The sequence below is a fragment of the Vulpes lagopus genome, chromosome 7, assembly GCF_018345385.1.
Source record: "Vulpes lagopus strain Blue_001 chromosome 7, ASM1834538v1, whole genome shotgun sequence".
Taxonomy (NCBI): domain Eukaryota; kingdom Metazoa; phylum Chordata; class Mammalia; order Carnivora; family Canidae; genus Vulpes; species Vulpes lagopus.
Window position 1 is genome coordinate 39060682 of NC_054830.1, and position 24289 is coordinate 39084970.

The window sequence follows — 24289 nt, forward strand, 5'->3', positions numbered from 1 at the left end:
CACATTAGTCAAGGTTCTGTGGAGAAACAGAAACAATATGGTGTGTGTGTGTGTGTGTGTGTTCATTTAATATAATGAATTGGTTTGCAATAATTGGTGATTATGGAGGCGAAAGGCCCCAAAATCTGCAGGGTCAGTCTGCAAGCTGGAGACCCAGGAAAGCCAATAGTTTAATTCCAGTCTAAGTCTGAAGGCCCAGGAGAGCCAGTGTTGTAATTCTAGTTCAAAGGCCAGTAGACCTGAGACCCGGAAAGAGTCAGTGGTTCAGCTTGAATCCAAAGGCAGGAAAAAAAGCCAATGACCCAGTTAAAAAACCATAGGGGCAGGAAGAATTTTCTTTTACTTGGTGGGGTAGGAGGGAGGGAGGGAGGTGTTAGCTTTTTGTTCTATTCAGGCTCTCAACTGATTGGATGAGGCCCACTTACATTAGGGAGGGCAGTCTGCTTTACAGTCTACTGGTTTAAATCCAAAAACACTCAGAAGGGCAGCCCGGGTGGTTCAGCAGTTTAGCACCGCCTTCAGCCCAGGGCCTGATCCTGGAGACCCGGGATCGAGTCCTGTGTCAGGCTTCCTGCATGGAGCCTGCTTCTCCCTCTGCCTGTGTCTCTGCCTCTCTCTGTGTATCTCATGAATGAATAAATAAATTTTTAAAAAATCTTAAAAAAGACTCTTATAAAACAAAACAAAACACAAAACAGAATAACATTGACTGAATATCTGGGCACTCTGTGGCCCAGGCAAGGTTGACATGCAAAATGAATGATCACAGTGTATATACATACATGAGAGAAAGAGAAAGAGAGGAAGAGCCTAGGCCAAAAAAAAAAAAAAAAAGTGGACTTTGATAACAAGAATTGATTGGAACCTATCTAGCCCTGCCTGAGGGAGAGAGGGACATGCAATTTCTTGCCTGTACTGGAAGACTGTACTCTCACATAGGATGATGGGATTGTGTTTCTAAACAACACCCACAGTCAGGATGAACTTTCTCTCAGATTACTCATTGGCTTGGGCTCCACAGGGCACCATCCTGCCTCCTGTGTGAGTTTGGTAAGGGCCAATCAGGCCCCTTCTTGTAGTCATCTTTGGGGGTCTCTGGTCACCACATCCCCTACTTTTCTGGGAATTCTCCATTGCCTGGCCCTGCTGCCCCACATTCATGGTCAAAGCATTCAGGTTTACACCAGGAGAACCTACATTCCAGGCCACAGCTGAGTGGGTACTTGGCCCAAGTCGGATTGTGACTGGGAGATACTGGTCAGTCATCTTAGCAAGTCCTTGGAAATAAGAGCATCTTTTTGAGAGCATTAAACACTGATTCAGAGAGATAAGGAGAGAAAAAGATGTGCAGAGCTGAAGAAGAGCACGTCTCATGGGTGTGGTGGGGAGTCTTGGATCCCATAAAATACCCTTCTCTCCTAATAAATTCCCCTTTTCTTTCACACAATTAGAAGCAAACTCCTGTTATCACAGTCCACCTTAGTTAAGTCATCCACCCAGGCAGCCCTTACTACGCTTTGCCAGCCTCCTCTCCTGTCGGGACTCTTCAGCCCAACATGCCTGCCATCAACAATCACATCCCTCATGGTGCCAGAGAAAACAACCCAGGGTCTTTCCAAGCAGACCTTTTGTTACCCTTATTTTCAATAAAACAAAATAAAAACCTGTTAGCTCTTGAAAGTGTCTAGAAAAAAGTTAGCCCTGGTGATATGTGAAGCTACCCACCTATTTAGAAAAATGTATTCACCTTCATTTGTCCGTATTTCTACCTCAGCTTCATCTTGGGGTACAAATGAGGACTAAAAGGCCATGAAAATCAAAGCATCTCCATGGCTTTTTATACTGGTATTTTAACCTGCCCTATTCCCTGTTCTCCAGCCCTTGCAGATGCGGTGTGGCTTTTCCAGACTTTTCCAGAACCCTCTGTACTCATCCCTTTCCACAGACTCATCTCAGAGGGATGGCCAAACTCCAGTAATTCTCTGTGGGGTTATAAGAACATCCTTGCACATTTTCTCTGACATAGACCTTTTCTTCCTCCCATTTTGCTGTCTCCTTCTTCTACTTCCTACCGTGTATCTATCTTCTCAAGTTCAGCTTTTTCTCTCCTGCATACACTCAAAGCAATGGGCCAGTCCTCCTGCATGTTCACGTTTGCTTAAAGTCCATCATTTCCCCAGTACCTAGGCGGGCATCAAGGACTGTTTGCTTGGTTAATACCACTCTCTCTGCCTGGAAGCTTCTTCCCTATTGGTGGGAATCTTTCACAACCTTTAGGTGAGGCCCTTTTAAAAGGCATCTTCTATCCCTGCCTGGAGGAAATTTCACAGCCCTTACACCACCTGATTTGCATACTTGCCTTTTACTTTGCCTCAGAGTCTGGGCTCACACCTTATCTCTCTGGGCAGTTTGCTATCTCCTTGAGGGCAAGAAAGATTTCTTTCTTTTTTCTTTTTTAAAAGATCTTATTTATTTATTCATGAGAGACACACACAGAGAGAGAGGTAGAGACCTAGGCAGAGGGAGAGAGGTAGGCTTCCTGCAGGGAAGGGAGCCTGATGCAAGACTCGATCTCAGGACCCTGGGATCATGACCTGAGCTGAAAGCAGATGCTTAACCACTGAGCCACCCAGGTGTCCCAGGATTGAATTTATGACTCTTTAGAAGCCATCTAGTTCATTCTGGTTTCAAAGCCTGTGCATCTGTGGCTTCTCTGTTTTCAACCTTCTCTCCACTTCAATTGGCTACCTTCCACTCATAATTCAGGTCTCAGCTTAAATACTAGTTTCTCCTGGGATACTTTCCCTTATTCCCTTAGCCTGTCACTGTTTTGTGTACTTTACCTCCTATCACAGACTTTCTCCCACATTTGGAAGTCAAGACATCTCCAAGTGAGGGGAACCGCTGATGAAAAGGGGCAAAGCAAAAATGGAAGAAATTCGCATGGTATGTTCTCTAACCAAGACAACTTTTTGTGATAATGGGATTTTCTTTAGTTTTTAAAAAAGATTTGAGAGTGTGTGTGTGCACAGGGGGAGGGGCAGAGGGAAAGGGAAAGAATCTCAAGCAGACTCCCTGCTGAGCACCCAGCCCTAGGACCCAGAGCTCCATCTCACCATCATGAGATGGTGACCTGAGCCCAAATCAAGAGTCAGCTGCTTAACCAACTGAGCCCCCCAGGCGCCCTGATAATGGGATTTTCTTGATCTGTGCTGCATAATACAGAAACCACTAGCCACATGTGTCTACTAAGCTCTTGAAATGTGAGTAGTGTGACTGAGAAATGAATTTTATTGAGAAACTCAAGAACTCAATTTTGAATTTTAGATTTAAAAAAATTTTAATTAATTAAAATGTAAATACCCACACCTGGCTAGTAGTAACTATATTGTCTCACACAGGTCTTACAAAAGAGAGACCTGCCGGAACAGAGGACTGGGTGATAGAGAGAAGGGGAGGCTAGGCTTGGTATCTAGAGAATAGGCCAAAAAAAAAAAAAAAAAGAGAGAGAGAGAGAGAATAGGCCCCTTCAGACTAGAAGGGACCATGATAAAAACTAAATCTAGCGCGTGGTAACTGTATATTTGATGATGCCACCTTCATACATTCCCCTGCAAGGCTATTTAGGTAGATGCTCTGAACAATGAAAGGGTCTAAAGACACAAGGGACTGGTTCTCTGATGGCAAAATGAGAAGTATTTTGGGTTTAGGGAGCTTTTGCCTACATCTGCCACCCAGGGTCAGGGTCAGAGCCATTATCTTTAAGAGGGTCAGCAGTTCTAAGGGCTGTGTCCAAATCTGTACCTTCTAAGACAAGTCAAAAATAGCCTTCTTTCCACCCTCCCTTCTTCCCTCTTCCCCTTCCTTTGGTGGCTTTGTGCTAGGCTTTCAGAAGACAAGGTGGAACACAATTCAGCATCTTTTCCCTGAAAAGCTCAGACATCAGTGAAGGTAGTAACAATGAACACGCTGGGCCGGGCGCCAGATGTTCTGGGTTCTGGTTGCCCTCTGGCCAGGCTAGCTTTCTACATCTCAGCTTTCGCATTTGAGAAATGTCAGGGTTGGAGAGGACTTTTGAGGTCCCGCCCTCCCTAACTTCCTGGGTGCTTATGTGATGCAACCCAAATCACGATGACAATAAAAACAGCAGCCACGTTAACCAAGGGCTTGCCAGTTCCAGGCACCGTGCTAAGGGCCTCATGTCCACCGTTTCACTCAAGCCTCGGGGGTGTTTTTTGCAGGTGAAGAAACTGAGGCTCTGAGTGTATAAACAACCGGGGGCAGGGTCCCATGGGAAGCAGTAGAAGTGGGCTTTGAATGCATGAGGTCCCAGTCCCTAAATGCTTAATCTCTTTGTTGTATGCATTGCCTTTCTTCAAGGTGGGTCAGTGCCCTGCGCTGGGTTCCGGCAGAGAGGTATTCTTGGTACAATTATTAATAACACTGAAGGGCTTTTTTTTTTTTAAATCTATTCATTCATGATAGACATGGGGGGGGGGTGCACACAGGCAGAGGGAGAAGCAGGCTCCATGCAAGGAGCCAGATGCGGGTCTTGATCCCAGGTCTCCAGCATCACGCCCCGGGCCAAAGGCAGGCGCTAAACCTATGAGCCACCCGGGGATCCCTGAAGGGCTTTTTTTTTTTTTTTTAAATATTTTATTTATTTATTCATGAGACACACACACACACACAGAGCCAGAGACACAGGCAGAGGGAGAAGCAGGCTCCTTGCAAGGAGCCCGACGCGGGACTCGATCCCAGGACTCCAGGACCGCGCCCTGGGCCCAAGGCAGGCGCTAAACCGCTGAGCCACCCGGGCTGCCCCCGAAGGTCTTTTTTACTGCACATTCTGACCGCTGTGTGCACACAGTCACTTAAATCTCCGAGCACCTGCACGCGGAGGTCGACACTCATTGCACCGACAGGGACAGTAAGTAAGGCTCAGAGAGGCTCGGCAAATTGCTCAGCATCACGCAGCCATAGCAACCGGCAGGGACTCGCGTTCCGGGAGCCGGCCCGCGCCCGCTCGTGGGGCCGCGAGCTCAGCGCGGGCTCGCCGGGGTCGCCCCCAGGGGGCGGGCGGGGCGGCGCGGGCCCGCCGGCGCTCCGGGACTGCCTCCGCCGCGCACGCGCTCTCGGGCTCCGGGCCGGGGCGCGCGGCGGGCGCGAGGACGGCGGCGGGGAGCGTGCGCGCGGTGACGTGCCGGGCGCCATGTTGGAGGGCTGGTGGTAGCGGCTCGGGGAGGTGCTCGCTCGCTCGGTCTCGCTCTCTCGCTCGCTTCCCCCGGCTCCCTTCGGTGCCCCCCCCGGTCGCCTGCGTGCCGGAGTGTGTGCGAGGGAGGGGGAGGGCGTCGGGGGGGTGGGGGGAGGCGTTCCGGTCCCCGGGAGACCCGCGGAGGGAGGCGGAGGCTGCGAGGGACTCCGGGAAGCCATGGACGTCGAGAGGCTGCAGGAGGCGCTGAAAGGTGGGGGTAGCTGCCCCCTCTCCCTGCTCCTCACCCTCCGCGGCCCCCCGTCCTCTCTTCCAGGGCCGGGGGGCCCCGAGGCCCCGGCCTGGGGGGGGGGGCGCCTCCGCGGTTCCCATCCCCCTCCCACCTCCCCAGGGGCGGGGAGCCCTGTGGGCAGCTCCCTCCCGCCCCGCTCTGGGCTTTGTGTCGGCCGCCGGCGTCTGGGCTGGGGGAGGGGAGCCGGGGAGGCTCCGGTAGGGGCCCCAGCGTCCCGCCCACCCTTCCGGGGAGACGCCGTGTGCCCGCAGCCCCCTTACGGGCAGGCTCCGTGTTCCGTCAGGCCCCCGCACGCCGGGCGTCGGGTTGAGAGGAAAAGTAGAAGGTTTGGGGTGAGGGGGGTGGGGTGCGAGGGAGAGGGCGGCCGAGCAACTTTAAAGTGTCTCAGGAAGTCTTTTTTCAGCGCTCCTGAAGTCCTTCCTGCACGCGCCCTAATTCTGAGGGGGTCGCCTTGGCCGCTCTCGGCCGCCCGCCTTCCACGCAACAGGCTTGGGAACACCGTGGTTCCCAAACTTAGAGTAGCGTGTGGTTTTTTCCCAGCGTTTTCACCATAATGCATGTTGACACGCGAAGTCCTTTGGAGAACGGCGGCCCCAGGTAGCTGCAGTCCAAGACGCAGATTTACGGGCTTTACCTCGATCCGCAGTTTGCGGGGCTTTTTCCGTGGGGCCTCAGATCTGTATTTTAATTAGCGGCCCAGAGACTTCTGTTGGTGTTCCCCTGGACCGCACTTTGAGAAACAGCGCCTCAAGGATTTATGGAGAAGCTGAGTGCCCCCTTTAGGAGGATTCTTGTTCACAGTGTGGAGAGACACCATTGTTGGGAGTAGAACTTGGGAGAATCAGAAGTGAATATTTTGGTTGAGAGAGGCTGGCCTCTCTTTTTTTTTTTTTTTTAAATAGCTGCTTAATATTTCAGGAAGGACTTGGAGAAAAAGTTTGTATAGTGTATTGGAAATGGTTGATGGACTTTGGACATACTGACTGACAATTTTTCTTTCTTATTTAGATTTTGAGAAGAGGGGAAAAAAGGAAGTTTGTCCTGTCCTGGATCAGTTTCTTTGTCATGTAGCCAAGACTGGAGAGACAATGTGAGTTGAAAACATGCCTTGGTTGTTTCGCTCTTAGGTTATCATTCAGAATTGGTTAGGAGAGGGGGGGGGAAAAAAAGGATATTTCAGAAGAAATATCGGCGGAAGAGCTGAATTTCAGAAGAGGTGAATAATCTATGTACAGCTGTACAAGCTCCACTTAGCGCATATACTGTATTTCCTTTACGCGTACTCCAGTGGGTTTTAAAAATTTGTTAACATTTTCTTTGTATCTCTGCTTTTGTAGATTTAGAATTTGTCTTGAAGAGCTAGAGAAAAGAATGCCTATCCTGTTAGGACCCTTTTTGGCCCTAACAAACAAGCTTATTTCCAGAATTTTGTGGCTTTGATTTCTGTCTCAAATTTTTTTTTTTTTTTTTTTTTGTTGGTGGTATTTTCTCATATTGTCCTGTATCCAACCTTTTGTTGTCATATTTATATATGTGGGTGTTTGAAGTGTCACTTCTATTTATTCTCTTGAGGATTTAGGGTGATTATCTGACAAATTCCAGATGCTACAGTTTTGACTGTCCTGTAAACTTTCTAGGATAGCTAACTTGTTACATATGCTCAGCATTTTATTAGGCTTGTTTCCAAATGTTGTGAATCTGAAACTTACACTATGAAGTTAGGATTGTTTTCATAAGGACCATTCCAGTTCATTGTGTGTGTAGTTTGTGTGGCAGGAGTTGCTTTTGCCATCACTAAGTCAGTTTGTAGAAAGCAGTGCAGATTTGGTGACTTCCTTGTACTCTTTGTAGGGGGGTGGGAGCAAGAAAGGATAAAGGTTTCTCTGGGTGCAGTGTTACTAAATGAGCTTTCTTTTGGCTCCCCTGGGTCTTGTCTATTTTTAAAATTCTTTTTTGAGTTCTTCAGTGAGTGTAAGCTTCAGCAAGTGATGTATACTTTCTTTGGCTTTATTAGTAGATGTTCATTTCTCACAAGATTTGCTTGTGGTTGTAGTATATGTAGCCTTTTAATAACTAGCCCAATTATAGAAAGGAAAAAGACCCTCTGATTTAGTAGTCATGTAGATAAGCTGCTTTATTAAAATTACCAGTCAACTTAAGAATGTATCTTGATGCGTTCAATCTTATATTTTTATTTATTCCACTTAAAAAGAGGAACTCTTTAGGGAAGAAGTCCTATTGCCTCTGAATTATAGTCTCAGAACATCTTGATTTTAAAAATTGATGCAACATAATTAACTGGTATTTATGTAGATAAGCGTAAAATGGCTAGTTGCCAGCTTTCAGAAATAATCCCTAAATCATAAATTTTTAGATTGCCATTATTTCTTTCCAGTTGTTAGCTGGTCCAAACTTAACCCCCTACAATACCAAGAGGAGAAGCTTTTTACTTTCAGAGTTTTGATACAAAAGATATCAAACTATTTGGAGATAGATACTTAAAATCTCTTCTCCTTATCAGGTTTGTATAAACTGTCTTTTGATAAACCTATGTTGACTGTAAATAGTTGAAAACTTCTGAAAGAAAACTTCTTACCCTGCCAGACTGGATCACCATGTGGCTAGGAAAGTTTAACCTGGTTTTTGGGGGTAATTATTTTGTCTTGATAGGGGCCTTAAGTTCCGCCACCCCCTTTAAACTCCTCCCATTTTTTCACATTTACTAATAGTATTTTGTATTAAAATGGTGATATTAGATTCTTCATATTTGGAAAGTATTTTTAAATTTGTCATAAAGCAGCTGGTGTTCACACATTTAATTTTAATCTTTGTTTTTAATCAACATGAATGTGCTTTTTTTTTTTTTTAATTTATTTATTTGACAGCACAAGCAGGGGGAGCAGCAGACATCCCTCAGAGCAGAGAGCCCAGTGGGCGGAACTCCCATCCCAGAACCCTGTGATCATGACTTAAGTGAAGGCAGACTCTTAACTGACTGAGCCACCCGGGAACCCTGAGCATGCCCTCTGATTCTGAAATCTGCAAAATTGCTGTCATCCATTTATGGTTAAACTGAGCTTTGTCTAACTTCTAGACAAAGATTTTAACAAAATGTAAAGTACAGCAGATCAGATCTCTCTGGTGTTTTAGGAGGGATGGGTTGCTTGAGATAAGAATTCCAGTTTTTATTTTCATTGATACATTACAGCAAGTAATCATTAACAGAAAAAATATGTGGACTTTATTTATGGATAAAGATCAGGGACTGCTTAGGCTATTTATTTTTCATTTAAAAAACCCTCAATTTGACACTTGTGTTTTTAGCTTTAGAGAGATTTTAGAATTACAGTGTAGGTTTTTACTAGCAGGAGGTTGTAGGAGAATTTAAAGAGTCCTGGAACACTTTTCCTTTCTGGTCTCTTAAAAATTACCTGTCAACATCTAATATAGGAAGTGGGGAAAGATGCCAAGATATGGCATACTAAACTGTAATGAAGACAGAGATTATCTATCTAAACCAATTCCCAAATTTGTTGTGTTTGGCTACTTCAAAAAATTATTTTTATGTTGAAAAGGTTACTTTGTCCTGAAAATGGGACATTGCCTTAAACACTTTACTGAAAGTAACAGTTTGTAACTTAATGCCAAGTATATATTATGTGTTGTATAAACAGAAACATATGTGGTGGGTTTCTTTTTTTTTTTTTTTTTTTTTTTAGGATTTTATTTATTCATGAGAGATGGAGGGGGGTGGGGTGGGGGGCAGGCAGAGGGAGAAGTGACCCTCCGAGGAGCAGGAACCTGATGGGGACTTGATCCCAGAACCCCAAAGGCTGATTGATGCTTAGCCACCCAGGCGCCCCATGTGGGGGTTTCAATCATGAATTTTAACATTTGATGGTGTTCAGTTGTGGATTTATTTTATTTTTTATTTTTTATTTTTTTTAAATTTATTTATGATAGTCACAGAGAGAGAGAGAGAGAGAGGCAGAGACACAGGAGAAGGGAGAAGCAGGCTCCATGCACCGGGAGCCCGACGTGGGATTCGATCCCGGGTCTGCAGGATCGCGCCCTGGGCCAAAGGCAGGCGCCAAACCGCTGCGCCACCCCGGGATCCCTCAGTTGTGGATTTAAACAAATTCAATGAGTCTTAGTTGCGGTTACTCTTTTTTGGTAATCATATTGTCTCATGTTTGACCTGTGGGAGCCTCTTTCATTTGATTCCAAAGTCCTTTTGACTTGATCCTTGGTATTAGTAGTCTTTGATAGTATCAGTAGTCTGTGGTATTAGAATATGGCCTAAACTCCTTCTAGCCCAGACCCAGAATCAGCCCTTCTCAAGAAGCTATGCCTTTAGTAGGAAATGGTGTTTATGGACTAGAGATGCTTATTATTACTGAGTCGGTCATTGTTTCCAGCCTTTTCAAAATGTAAAGAACAGCAGATCAGATCTCTCTGGTGTTTTAGGAGGGATGGGTTGAACTAATAAAATACTTTGTGATTCATACTGATGCTTCCGATTCAGAATCAGGACTATGGTGTTTTACTTCTTCCACCCCAATAGTTCTGGTTCTCAGGGACACAGTGGAAAAGTCTAGTAATAATACCAACATCACCAGTGTAATAATTACTAAGAACATAAAAAATTGTTTATATACTCACCCAATTTGTTAGCCCCCATTTAAGAAAAGTAGTTGTATCTGCACTATCTGACTATATAGCTGTTACGTAATCTCTTAACCATCATTTAATCTTACTTTTACAGTGGCTCTATATCAGCTGCTCACCACTTCATCTTTGCGTGTCTTCAGTATTTATTTTGTCCTGAATCCTTTTGCCTTTTTTTTGGTTTTGTAAATAAAGGTGTTTTTTTGTATATTTGTTTATTGGAGTTCGATTTGCCAACATATAGCATAACATCCAGTGCTTATCCTGTGCCCCCCTCAGTGCCCGTCATCCAGTCACCCTATCCCCCCCGCCTACCTCCCTTTCCACTACCCCTTGTTTGTTTCCCAGAGTTAGGAGTCTCTCATGTTGTGTCACCCTCACTGATATTTCCCACTCATTTTCTCTCCTTTCCCCTTTATTCCCTTTCACTATTTTTTTATAGTCCCCAAAGGAATGAGACCATATAATATTTGTCTTTGAATTCTTTTTCCTTATTTCTGTTTTTTTAAAAAATTTTTTTAAGATTTTATTTTATTAGAGACGGGGCGGGGGTGGGGGTGGGCACAGGGAGAGGGAGAAGCAGTCTCCATGCAGGGAGCCTGATGTGGGACTCGATCCTGGGTCTCCAGGATCATGCCCTGGGCTGAAGATGGCGCTAAACTGCTAAGCCACCGGGGCTGCCCTATCCCTGTTTTTTGTTTTTGTTTTTTTTTTAAAAACAGCTTTGTTGAGGTATAATTGACATGTAGTAAACTTCATTTATTAAAAATAACATCGTTTACTGAATTCTGACATCTACATTCGAATTTTGACCACACTCAAGATTGTGAACATATATATCCATTCATTATTCCCAGAACTTTGCTCATGAGCCTTTGTAATTTTCCATCTCTGGGTGTGGTCCTCTCCCCTAAGGCAGCTAATCATCCACTTTTCGTCACTTCAGTTTAGTTTACTTGTTCTAGAGTTTTATATAAATGAAATTATACAGTTTGTATTCTTTGGATTCTTTTACTCAGCATAATTGAGGTCTATGTTCAGGTATCAGGAAATAATTCTTTTTTATTTCTGACTAGTATTCATTATATGGATATAATATATATCCATATAATGAATATATATATATATATATATATATATATATATATATATAATGGATTTATATATATCCTACAGTTTTTTAATAGATTCACTTGTTGATGGGCACTTGGATTATTTTTGTTTTTTTCTGTTATCAAAAAAGCTGCTATGAACATTTGTGTACAAGTCTTTGTATAGACATAGGCATTGTTTTTTTCTTGAGTAAAAACCTGGGAGTGCTGGATCATATGGTAAGTGTTGTGTTTAAGTTCTTGAGAAACTGCCAGACTTTCCAGAGTGATTGTACCAGTTTGCATTCCCACCAGTATTATGGAGTTAAGGTTCTCCACATCCTTTCCAGTGATTAGTATGGTCCTTTTTTTGTTTTAGTCTTTCTGATAGGCACATGTTGCAAAGTGGTTTTAATTTGTATTTCCCTAATGACTAATCATATTGAGCATCTTTTCATGTGTTTATTTGCTATTTGTGTATCATCTTTGGTAAAATGGTTCTTCAAGTGTTTGCCCATTTAAAATTTGAGTTGTTTTCTTACTGGTTTTTGAGAGTTCTTTGTGTTATAAACGCTAGGCCTTTACGTGACATATGATTTGCATATACTTTCAACAACTGATTTTCTTTTTATTCTCTTGATAGTGCCTTTCAAGGTGAAATTTTTAATTTAATTGTTTTGATTTTTAAAAATTTCTTTGAACTCTGTGATATCTGTTATGTTCACTTGTTTTCATGTACTTTCTAGTTTAGTCTGTCTCCTAATTTATTAAATTTCTAATCATTTGCTATATTTGTTTTCTAAGTTTCTCTAATTCTGACTATGTATCATTTTTCTCAATGTCTTTAGCTCATTTTGGAATAGTATACAGTTTTGATCTGTTTTTGGACAGATCTTTCTAGCTTCTTTCATTGTCTGTAGGGATGTTTGCTCTGCTTCTTACTCTTTTTTTCTTATAATTAACTTTGTGCTGGGTTTGACCTTGATACTTTTCTCTTGGACATTTTTACATGATACTAGTTTTCCTGACCTTTTTTTTTCCTGACCTTTCAGGAGGAAATACAGTTCAGAGTAGCTTTCCTAACTTCACAGAGCTCTCTGATTGTTTTGCAAAGTGTTGAAGAACGTGGAGTTTGCTTTCTGAAATTTCCAGGTTCTCTTTTGCACTCTGGCTGTTATTTGGACCCCGTCTTTCCTTTATCTTTATTGTCCTCTTTTCTGCATACTGGGGTCATCTCTGGAGGGTCACGTTCGGGAGCACATTGGAGCAAGATTGCAGCTCTCCTTCAGCTCCCACTGTGGGGTCCCTTTGGTTCATTCACTAATGGGGTGGGCAAACCCATTCAGTTTTAGCTGCTGTTCTCAGATTGACCTGTCATGATTTCTAGTGAATGCTTGTTGGTAGTTTTGTGGTTCTTCTATTCCTAGGCCCTTCAGGTGCACCATTACTTCTCTCTGCTTTCTCTTGTATAGAACCTAATAAGGTACAGGTCATGTGACTGTCATTTTTTCTTATCCTTTTATTCTTTGCGATTTGTGAGGTTCGCTACCTTCTCAGCTAGCTTTTTTTTTTTTTTTTTCAGGCAGTTTTATTGTAAATGTTTTTGTTTGTTGGTTTTTGGTTTTGCTGTCTAGTTATGTCTAATATATGGGGTTTTGGAGAGGTAGAAAATTATAGTACCACTCACCCTCTCACAATTACACTTATAAAAATTGTTGTTTCTTCATCTATAAAATGGAAATAATAGTAGTATCTTGTAGTATAAGTGGTTAATACATGGAAAACTTAGCTCATTGCTTGGTAAACAGAGTAAATGCTCAATAAATAATAGTTACTGTGTTGAGAGTGCTTATGTTGAGTCTGCTTCCCCATCCCCCTACCTGCCCTCTGCAGTTTCAAGTTTTTTGTGTTGAGCAATTTTGACTTAACAGTAAGAAAATAAAAGTTAGGTTACTTAAAAGTAGTTACCAACAACTGAGACCTCATGATTGTAAATAAAATCTCCTTAAGTGAATGAGGTTATTAGATCCTTCTGTGGGTTGCTTGAGAGAATTTTGTTTTGTCAACATAGTATTTACTAAACATTGTTTCTAAAATATCAGTCTCCTAGAGTGCCTGGGTGAGCAGCCAATCCTTGGTTTCAGCTCAGGGTATGATCTCAGTACTGAGATCAAGCCTAGAGTTGGGCCTCTGCTTGGGATTCTCTCTCCCTCTGCCCCTCCTACTCATGCCTGTGCACCTGTGCGTGCTCAATCAAGTAAGCATATAAATCTTTTTTAAAAAAAGAAAAGTCAATCTCTTATACTGCCTTCATAATTTTTGCCATATCCTTGTATATATAATTATTCATTTAGTACTCTTCTCTAGTTTGGCTTACTTTTTTTCAAGAGAAAAATACGGAAGTTAATCCTTCATTTTACTCCTCCACAAAAATATAATCACTATGTTAATTTTTTCCCCTTGAGAGAAACAAAATCTGAAACCACTGGTTTGTTGCATTACTTATATCTTTCTAAGTCACTTTTTTTTTTTTTTTTTGATTTTTATTTATTTATTCATGATAGAGGCAGAGACACAGGCAGAGGGAGAAGCAGGCTCCATGCCAGGAGCCCGACGTGGGACTTGATCCTGGGAGTCCAGGATCCCGCCCTGGGCCAAAGGCAGGCGCTAAACCGCTGCGCCACCCAGGGATCCCCTCTAAGTCACTTTAAAATCTATAAATACTCAAATATGTATTTTTTTTTTTTTTAGACATAGGCAGAGGGAGAAGCAGGCTCCTCATAGGGAGCCCGATGCAGGACTCGATCCCAGAACTCCGGGATCCAAAGATAGATGCTTGACCGCTGAGCCACCCAGGCGTCCCTAAAATATGTACTTAATATGAATTTTTCATGTGCCATGTAAAGTCCTGTCATGTATATAGAGGAAGCACAGTAGATTTTCAGTAAATATTAGTTACGTGGATGTCCTTTTGTTTCAAATATCAGCAACTGCAGTGATTAAGGTATAGACATGAAGAAAACTGTAGTCATTTTCATTTGTTTCATCACATCATGCTATAAACCTGATGTGTTGTGTATACTGCACAAAATCTATTGATTGATGCATTGGAAGCTAGGCATGCCAACTTTGTTTTCTGAGTAGAGTTAACTTTAAAATTTCAATCTCTTTGGTGTGCAAGTGAGCTCATATTTTCCATGTTGAGCCCAGATTTTTACTAGTAGTTGGCTAGTCCCATAATTTCATGAGAGTTAGCATGTGGTAATATCATTCTTGGAAGGAGCATGGCTTGAATTCAGAATTTAGCTTGGCGACTTCCTTGCGTGAATTTGAGCACGGTAATTGTGAGCTTGTTTCCTCACCATATAGTTGCCTTGGCTCTTGTGAGGACTCAAATAAATGATAAATGAAAGGATGTAGCTATAAATATTAAAATTTGGCGTAAAAATAGAATGGTCTATATGTTGGGCATAAACAGTGAATTTGGCTTAAGAAACAAGTCTGAGGTCTTCATCTTGTGTAAAGAGCTCTGGGTTGAGTCAGGAGAACACAAGACCTGGGTTTGAATTCCTACTTCTATCACTTTGTGACCAAGGCTGACTTCTTTTGTACTTTAATTTCCTCGTCTGTAAAATAGGACTAACGTGGGACTTGAGATAAAATAAGTTTATCTCAAGGGATGTTGTGGGAATTCAATGTATTTTTATACACCTAAAGTACTTAATACAGTAACTGGCACACAATGAACATCCCCCTCTCATTCCCACCCCCTAAGTGAAAGGAAGCTTCTGTAACTAGTTATTTTATTTTCCATTATTTAAGTCAGTTAAATTACTATGGGATACAGTTTGCTCAGATACTAAGTGAGGGGCTTTTAATAGATAATTTCCAAGGTTCCTCAGCTTGGAAAGCTTATAGGACTCTGTGTTGTGGCAGTAGTTACCTGGGGATATAGTATTGCAGCAGTAGTGATTAAGGGTGGAGAATGGGGCACAGTGATAGTGGTTGATGTTAAAATGTCTGATGATGGTGAAAGATTAACTTTTGGGAGTATGTTGCAGAGGTGAATGGTTTGGAGACCAAAAAAGAAAAAGAAAAAAGGAGAATTAGTTGTGTATATTTGGATGAGAAAGACCAGTCATTGTTTGTTACCTCTTAATTCATTGGAACCACAAAGAGGTTCACAGAATGCCATTCTTAGTGTCACCTGTATACACACCTGTGGTTTTTATCTACATCCATAGATCTTTTGCCTGCTGAATGATGAATACATAGATTCATAATGCTTATGGACTATTATTAGAAGTCTGTCAAAAACTTCATGTTGCCTCAAAACATATTAGTAAGAAGTTACGGATTTTATCCAGAATTTACTGTGCTTTCCCTCTGTTTTGTGAATTGTAGGTCTTTTACTTTAATGAAATGGGAGTTTGTGAGTGAAAGTGTGTGTGTGTCTGTCTGCATCCTTCTGCATTTCTGTACCAAAATCAAGATTCAGTGTTAAGAGCAAAAAAAAAACAAAACAAAAGCCTTAAATGTATTCAGTGACTAAAAGTATAGACAGTTGAAGAGGAAAATGTTGGCTGTTATTTCATTTAATACATATGTCTCTGAAAGCATTTTACTTTAAAAATACCCGATGAATCTGAGAAATATATTTTAGACCTTCATTTTTGCCTTCACAGGCCTTCAGATGTGTTCAGTTGCTCGTCTTTGCTTTCTCTGGTTTCAACCACAGCAAGCCTGTCCGTATTATCGGGCTGCCTGGCTTTGGCACTGCTTTTGTGGAATCTACCTTGTGTAATAGGCACTTCTGTAAGCACCCTCCAAACTCCATTCCTGCCAAATACATTGAATATTATTGAGAGATTACACCGTTGACTGCAAAGTGAAAAATAGTTAAGTGTCAAATTAGTAATGATGTAAAATAACAGTATTAATGCCCCAGTGCTTTTTCAAAATGTGCCATATATATGGCAGTTAGATAAGTAGGGCTTTTTTGTTAATACTTATTAGTGACTTGCACGGGTGGGAGAAAAGCTTTGAGAGGTTCTATGACAGTGAAGATACTCTTGGAGAGGTATATTTGTCAGGGTATCTTTCTTGATTCTGTGCTTATAATTTGCTTGATTTAGAAGATAATATTGGTGAAAATTCTAGTTTCATTATAATCTGTTTGAATGACTTGATGGAACAAGTTAGTTACCTAAGCCCTATTTTCCTCAGCTCCCCAGCTGAAAATGAGCAATGCTGAACTTCAGTCTTTTGAAACAGAAAGCTTTCAGTAAATCTTTGATTCTTTATTTTGTTTGTACACTGATATGAAAATAAAAGTTAGCATCAAAAATAACATTTATTTAATACCAGTTTTGATACTTAAGAGTTTTGCAGCTTACTGAAATTGAAGTCCTAATAATGAAAACATATTGACCAGTTACAGTGATCTCTGTTTAGGCCCAAGACTTTCTAAATTTCATCAAGCTTCCTTATACTTGTGACTGAGCTACTCTTTTTTTTTTTTTTTTTTTAGATTTTATTTATTCATGAGAGAGAGAGAGGGACAGAGACACAGGCAGAGGGAGAAGCAGGCTCCATGCAGGGAGTCCCGACATGGGACTCAATTCTGGGACTCCAGGATCATGCTCTGGGCCGAAGGCAGGGCTAAACCGCTGAGTCACCCGGGCTGCCCCCCCCTTTATTTATATATATATATATATATATATATATACATATACATATACATATATACATATACATACATACATATATATATATTACATTTTATTTATTTATTCATGAGAGAGAGAGAGAGAGTCATTTTGCTTTCCAGAAGTTTGTTTTAGCTATTTTCCTTCTTTGCTGTAAGTAGATCTGACTTAGACTTTTTCAGACCTAGAATACATTTTACTTTCCTGTCTCCCTTTGATTTGTCTAGGCTCCTTGCAGATGGCTGGGTATCTCTTAAGTATTATGGACCCTTTAAAAATTTTATTTTCCTAATGTTACTTCTTGATGTATACAAGGCTTCTCAGTACTCCTACATACAGAGTTTTTATTGGTCTTAAATTTGTGGACCTGAAATTGGGATTTATCTTTAAGGGACTAGAATTTCCACATAGGACTTGTGTTTTGGGCTAAATTGTTTTTTCTTTCTAAAATGCAAACTTTCAGTAGATGCTTATTTTGTGCCAGGCACTGTCAAATGTTTCATATGTGTATCTTAATTTGATCTTTACAACTACTCTCTTAAATAGGTATCTGCTTTTTAAAAAGAAGATACTGAGACTTACCGAACTTAAAAAGTTTTAAGATAGTACATTTGGTGAGTGAATTGGAGTTTAAACTCAGGCATCCTGACTTTAGGTCCTCTTATAACGTGTACTTTTAGATCACTTGGTGTCTTCTCACTTCTTTCCTCTTCACTGAAGCACTCTGAGAATTCTTTTAAAACCTTTAGAATTTGAAAATAGACTTTTGATAGGAATCTGTTAACTAGTTGTTTTGAGATTTTCTTGCTGCTTATCTAATCCTGACTAGATATCTCTGTCCAGCTTTCCTTTCCTGTGGCATACCATCATGTATGACCTTAGAAGGCTTACCTCGTAAGCACTGACACCATAGTTTCCTGGGGATTGTGGCAAGTATTGGGAGGTTGGGTGTGGTAATTAATTCGTGATTTAAGAAAAACTGTCCGGAGATATGGAAGAGTCAGTAAGGTAAATTACTGGATATACCCTTAATATTTGTGATTTAGACTATTTTTTCAGTAACCTCAAAGGCTGAAAACTTATAGTAATTGTAATTTTCCAGCAGCATAAATTTGAAGCACATAGGTGTGAGACTGATGCATATTTTAGTTGGAAGTAGGAGTCTAGCTTTCTTTTTAATATATGCCTTTTGAATTTGTTATTCTTAATCAACCAAAAATCTTAACCTCTGAGTATTATTGGGAGGTAGGTGGTAATATTTCCATTTACAGGTGATGAAACTGGAAAAACTCTACAGAAGGATTTGAAATTTGAGAGGTGCAAGCTATTATAAGTACATTTGGGAATTTTGCACTATTGTGTGTGTGTATCTTTAAGAGGGAGGGTGAGGATAGCTTGTTAACTGATGAAATATTTCTATTTAGAATTGTTTGTACTGAAGTGAATTTGATATTTTTGGAGATTGTTTTATTTTGGTCTTATTTTAGGAATATTGTCCTTGGTGACTGCAGGGTGATTTTTGAGATTATAGATGTTTTGCCTCAAAGTAATTATTTGGAGACAGGTCCCACCTTTTCTAGGGACTTGGCATGACAGAGTATTTCTGCAGGGTGTAATCTTGAATGTGGGTAGTATGTGGCCTAGTTTTCTTTTTTCCTCAATAAGTACTGTTGGTGAGTTCAGCGTTTTCCTGTTGATGAACTGTTGTAAGACAAGTAGTCTTTTTCTTCCTTTTTTCTTCCTTTTTCTTACTCCTGTATAGATATTGATGGCTCTCTAGTCTTGCCCTGTGAATTAGAGAGAATTCATGGGGATACCGGTTTTCTTGTAAATTTTGCCTGTGGCATTTGATTTTGCTGTCTTAGTTGCTGTAGGATATGACAGAAATCAATGCCATGGTCAAGATGTAGCCACTTCACATTTTATTTTCTGACAAAATATTAGGTGAGTGAACAGGTGGTAAATTTTAAGTACCTGTTTTAAAACTTTGTCTTAATATTGTATGTATCTTGAACATGGAAACTATCATACATACATTTTTTGCTTACGTCCCCATTTCGGTTAAGGAGAAATTTGGTGAGAATAACTGCATATCGAGTTTAATGGACATGAATTAAATAATTATGCCTATACTGTGGAAAAACTCATGTACAAAGATTATGGAAATTAGTATTGCTTAGATAAGCTTGTCATTAAAATTTTTTTTTATTACAGAAGTACTAAAAAAAAATCAGACCGTACTTTTAACCTGTTTCTTTTATATTAACAGAATTTTTCTGTGTATATAAGTGTATATGTGTTAATTCTTTTTAAAAAAGAGGTATCAAAGTTCTGCAGTTTGCTTTTTGTTAACTTGCTGTATTTGGATATCTTACCAAAACACAAAAATTTGCCTCATTGTTTTTATGGGTTGCATAGTATTCCCTTGTTTGGGGTATACTGTAACTCACTTGCCCTGTCCTCCTTTGATGGTCCTTTAAGTTGTTTGGAATTACAAAACAATTCAAACAGTGCTTAAGTGAGCACAGATTAAAGAATGGGATCTATAGATGGAAGTTTATGTGCATTATTATTTTATGAAATCTTGGCAGCTGGCCTCCCAAAAAGTTTTTTCAACATAACACTTATACCAACAGTGTATGAAAGTTATCTACCCCTGTCAGCACCAAGCATTGTTAGGCTTTTAAATCTGAAAATCTGATAGATGAAAAATTGTATATCATTTTAATTTGCTTTTATTTTGTGCCTACATCTTTCCATTTGTTTATTAACAATTATAGTTTCTGTTTTCCTCATTTATGAAGTTATGATTTGTTTTTCAGGGTTTTTGCTAGATTTTTATTGATATAAAGTAGCCTGATGAAATTACTTCTAAATAATTGTACTTTTATGTGTTAGGAATAATCTGAGTTTAAGACCGCATCAAACAGCAAGTTGTTTAAAAACAATGGTCATGACTATATAGCAAAGAATAGTCTTTGTAATGATTGGGTTGAATTTTTAGTTTCTGGCATATATGTCTTTTTAGTCACATTCCATAGACAGGTAGTCATATTTATCAGTTAAAGACACTTTAGAGACAAAGTATGAGCTGTGTCTTTAATTTTATGACTGTATTTGAAGTTCTGTCCTTTTGAATTTTTTCTTTGCAATCTGGTTCTGGCCTGTTTCTTTGTAAATAGGCCAAAACAAACCAGTTATTTTAAGTTAAAAAACTACATTTTGCTCTTCAGTTGACTGAATACTGCGAGCACTCTGAGATTGCAGAAATGTCCCGGAGTCCTGATACTCAAGCAGAAGTAATGAAAATAACCACCTACAAAAATAAGCTTACCTTAAGGATTGTACTGTCTTAAGTTTAGTTTTGAATAAATATGTTCTTTTATTTAGATGTAAGTAAAATATTTGATCTTACTTGTGCTTATGTAAGCTCATAGGACTCTGCAATGATTAAAACTACTTGAAGATGTTTCAGATTTTGAAATGGGAGCTTTTTCTTCAAATTTGCATTTAATTCTCTAACATTTGCCTTCACTTTCCTTTTCAAATATTTACAGCAGTGGTTCTCAAGTAGGGATGACAATGACTAGAGACATTTTTGATTGTTACTAGTAAGGGAATGCTATTGACATCAAATAGGTAGTGGCCAGGGGTGCTGTTGGAAGAACCTATGTTGCACAGGATAAATCCCAACAATAGAGTATTATCAGACCCAAGATGTCAATGGTACCAAGATTGAAAGATTTTACTTCATAGGGAAAAGAATACATTAAGCTTTAAAATGTGTCTCATAGTTTATTCTTTGACTTGTGAAATAAAAACAATGATGGGTATAATCAAGATCTTTAACCAAGTCTTCTACTTTTACCTTTTGGAATTCTATTTGAGAAACTTAGTAAAGTTTAATTTTGAGAGATAAATATTCTTGTCAAAGATTCATAGCCTCATTATAAGTGTATTTCTTGATTTTCAGTAAAGATGGAAGTCTCAGATGTTTGCCTCTTATCAAATATTGCCTAGAAAATTCAGTTGCGTCTTTACTCACACTCAGAACACTTCTAACACTACATGTGTTAGCTTTCTTCCTCATACCAAGCAATTCTTTGAAACTAGCTAAGTGTCTGTCCTACAGTTCAGTTCAGTTCTGGCACTGTCTACCTGGGGTTAATTTGAGATCTCATAAATTAAGGGCTTACTCTCACAAAACTCTCCCTCCCCCTTCAGAGGCCAGTCACACATCCCAGATGTTACCTGTGCTCTGACCAGGCTAAAAAAATCAGAGGTTTCTATGACCTGCTCCTTGGGTTCCATTAATTTGTTGGAGTAGCTCGCAGAACTCAGGAAAGCTGTTTACATAACTAGATTACTGATTTATTACACTGGATATTGAAGGGTACAAATGAATAGCTAGATGAAAAGATACATAGGGCGAAGCCCAGCAGGATCCTGAACTTAGAAGTTTCAGTCCATGTGGAGTTTGGGGTGCACTACCCTCCCAGCATGTAGCTGCATTCTTGTTCGTGATTCTGGAAGCTCTTTGAATCCCATAGTTTATGGAGGCTTCATCATGTAGGCATGATTGATTATTCACTCCACTTCTAGCCTCTATCTTTCTCTGGAGAATGGGGAGAAGGTGCTGAAAGTTCTAAGCTTCTAATCTTCTCTTGGTCTTTGTGGTGACCAGCCCCCATTCAGGAGCCCATCCAGAGTTGCATCATTAGAACAGAAGCTGTTTTTATCACTCAGGAAATTCCAAAGGTTTTAGGAGCTGTCAGGAACTGGGACCAAAGACTAAATAGTAGAACAGGTGTCCTAGACCCCTGTTTTCAAGGCTTTTGGGAGCTCTGTGTTAGGAACCAGGAAGAGAGACCATTTTGTGTGTGTGTGTGTGTGTGTGTGTGTGTGTATGTACATGTATATGTCTGTATATTATTTCACAAATACATCCATTAGTTAGTTTCCTGGGACAAATACATACATAGAGGTGAGAGAAGCTTTAATTCGTCATTTCATTGAGAGTACTGGCTTTGTGTGTTAACATTAGCTACTCTGCACGTATTTAACCTATAATTTCCTGTAACTTCTGCTCATTGGTAGCTTGGCAACTGTGATTCAGGGATGAAATCACAGGCTATAACTTGGCTGATATATCAGTAGAACATTAGTGGTGGCAGTGTTGACCACTTCTTCCACCTCCAAAGGCGCTAACTGCCCTAGCCTTGAGAAGTCCCCTGCATACTAACTCTTAAAAGGGAAGGTTAGATACATTGAGTCTGGAAAGGGTGAGAGAAAGATAAATTAGTTGTTTCTGTCATCTTTAATGTATTCTCTTCATTATCCATGCATTTCAGAAACAAGCTGACAAGGTCATCATAGAAGAAGGTTGCAAGTTCAAAGTGGAGAGGCCTGGGATCCCTGGGTGGCGCAGCGGTTTGGCGCCTGCCTTTGGCCCAGGGCGCGATCCTGGAGACCCGGGATCGAATCCCACATTGGGCTCCCGGTGCATGGAGCCTGCTTCTCCCTCTGCCTGTGTCTCTGCCTCTCTCTCTCTCTCTCTCTCTCTCTGTGTGACTATCATAAATAAATAATAAAAAAAAAAAAAATTAAAAAAAAAAACCAACAAAGTGGAGAGGCCTACCAAACCTGCATATTTTAGTGCAATTACTAATAATGCATCATTAAATATGTTAAAAAGGGTAACTGGGTGGAACACCAGATGAACAGATGTAGACCAGGACTGTTCTAGTTAGGATGTATGGTCACTCTTTGTTCCTTTTAAAGTCTCCCATGTTAGCATTATGAGTTAATATCATTCCTTCAAAAAAAAAAAAAAAAATATCATTCCTTCTTACACATTTATTTCAGTGAGGCAAATACTTTAAAATTTTATTTTTCCAATATTGTCTTTTGCTACCATTTGTAACTTGCCCAAATTACTTGGATTTCATTGAATATGCAGTGCTGTTTTTTGGTAGTATTAAATTCTAATTGCATCTTTCTTTTGGCTATCCCTGATGTTCTTACTCATGGTATAACATCCACCTGTCTTTGAAGATTGTTCAGATAGTTCCATTCAAATATATAGTAATCTATTGAAAAGCTTTCTTAGACCCCCTTTTCTTAATAGAAACCACCATGTTTCTGATATGCATTGATCATGGTTTCTATTGCAGCTCTTTGCTTACTAATCTGTTTCTACTTGAGGTTCCCCAAGCTTTGAGGAGGCTGAAATCGTGACATAAAGTAGGAGCTGAATTAAATATGTATATAGAAGAAAAAGCAAAATCTTGTCTTCCTCTGTTAAAGAAGTATTCCGACTTTAGAAAATAATCGAAACTACTGTGTCCAAATCCTGAGATATGTATGTGAGAGAGAAGCTTGCTTTCTCTTCCCTTTTAGTTTTCCTTTGTCTAGATTCTATTTATCCTTTGTAAACTTTGTGTCTAAGCCTTCCCAGATTTTTAGACAATATAGTAACTTTGCCTTCATAAAATTTCCATTTGCCATTTCCTATTCTATGTTAGGTATTTAAATAGAACTGTTATTTCTCCTATCAAGCTAAATTCTTGGCTTTTGATCTTTATATCCTTCTGTAGTGTATGTCACTATTTCTTCAATAGTAGGCTTGCTGTCTCAGATTATAATAATAAAATAGTGTAGATTATGGCTTCAACAGCAGAACTTACGTTCTCACAGAAGTTGGAGGTCTGAGATTAGGTGTCAACATATTTGGGCTTTGGTGAGGGTTGTCTTCCTGGCTTGCAGAAATCCACCTTCTTGCTCTATCCTTACATGGCAAAGGGAAATGAGAGAAGGAAGGGAAGGGTATGAGAGGTGAAATAGAGAAACAGCAAGCAACCCCCCCCCCACCCCGCCCGTCTCCTAATAAGGACATTAATACCATTTTTAGGGACCCACCCCCATGATCTCATCCATACCTAATTATACCTCCCAAAGACCTCATCTCCAAATACTATAATTTTATGTGTTAAGGCTTCAACATAAAAATTTTGAAGAAACACTTTCAGTCCATCATATTTGCAACTCATCTGTGCAATTAGTACATCTTTCTTTTTATGCCTACTGATTAAATTCAGGTGTGGTTTCAGATATGCAGATATGTTCTTGAAATTTTGATTTCATGGGAGTTTCGTGAAGTAAATATTTTAGATGTACCCAGTTTAAAGGAAAATGGGAAAGAGAGGGTCTGGGATTTTTTGAGCCTCCTACATTATAATTCATATTATATGACATTCTGCGTAAGATATGCTGGTGTGAAATTTTTCTGAATGCAAAAGTTCTTTTTGTAATCTTCCCA

At 40.1% G+C, this 24289-nt stretch overlaps 1 protein-coding gene across 1 annotated transcript in view; it reads left to right on the top strand.

Annotated features, from left to right (window-relative positions):
- The first annotated feature begins 5189 nt into the window (after nucleotides 1-5189).
- Nucleotides 5190-24289, top strand: part of PPP4R2 (protein phosphatase 4 regulatory subunit 2) — a 50956-nt gene continuing 31856 nt past the window's right edge. The window contains exons 1-2 of the mRNA XM_041762031.1: nucleotides 5190-5465; nucleotides 6513-6594. Of these exons, the coding sequence (XP_041617965.1) occupies nucleotides 5432-5465; nucleotides 6513-6594 (116 nt within the window). The 5' untranslated portion in view covers nucleotides 5190-5431. The remainder of the gene's footprint in view (nucleotides 5466-6512; nucleotides 6595-24289) is intronic.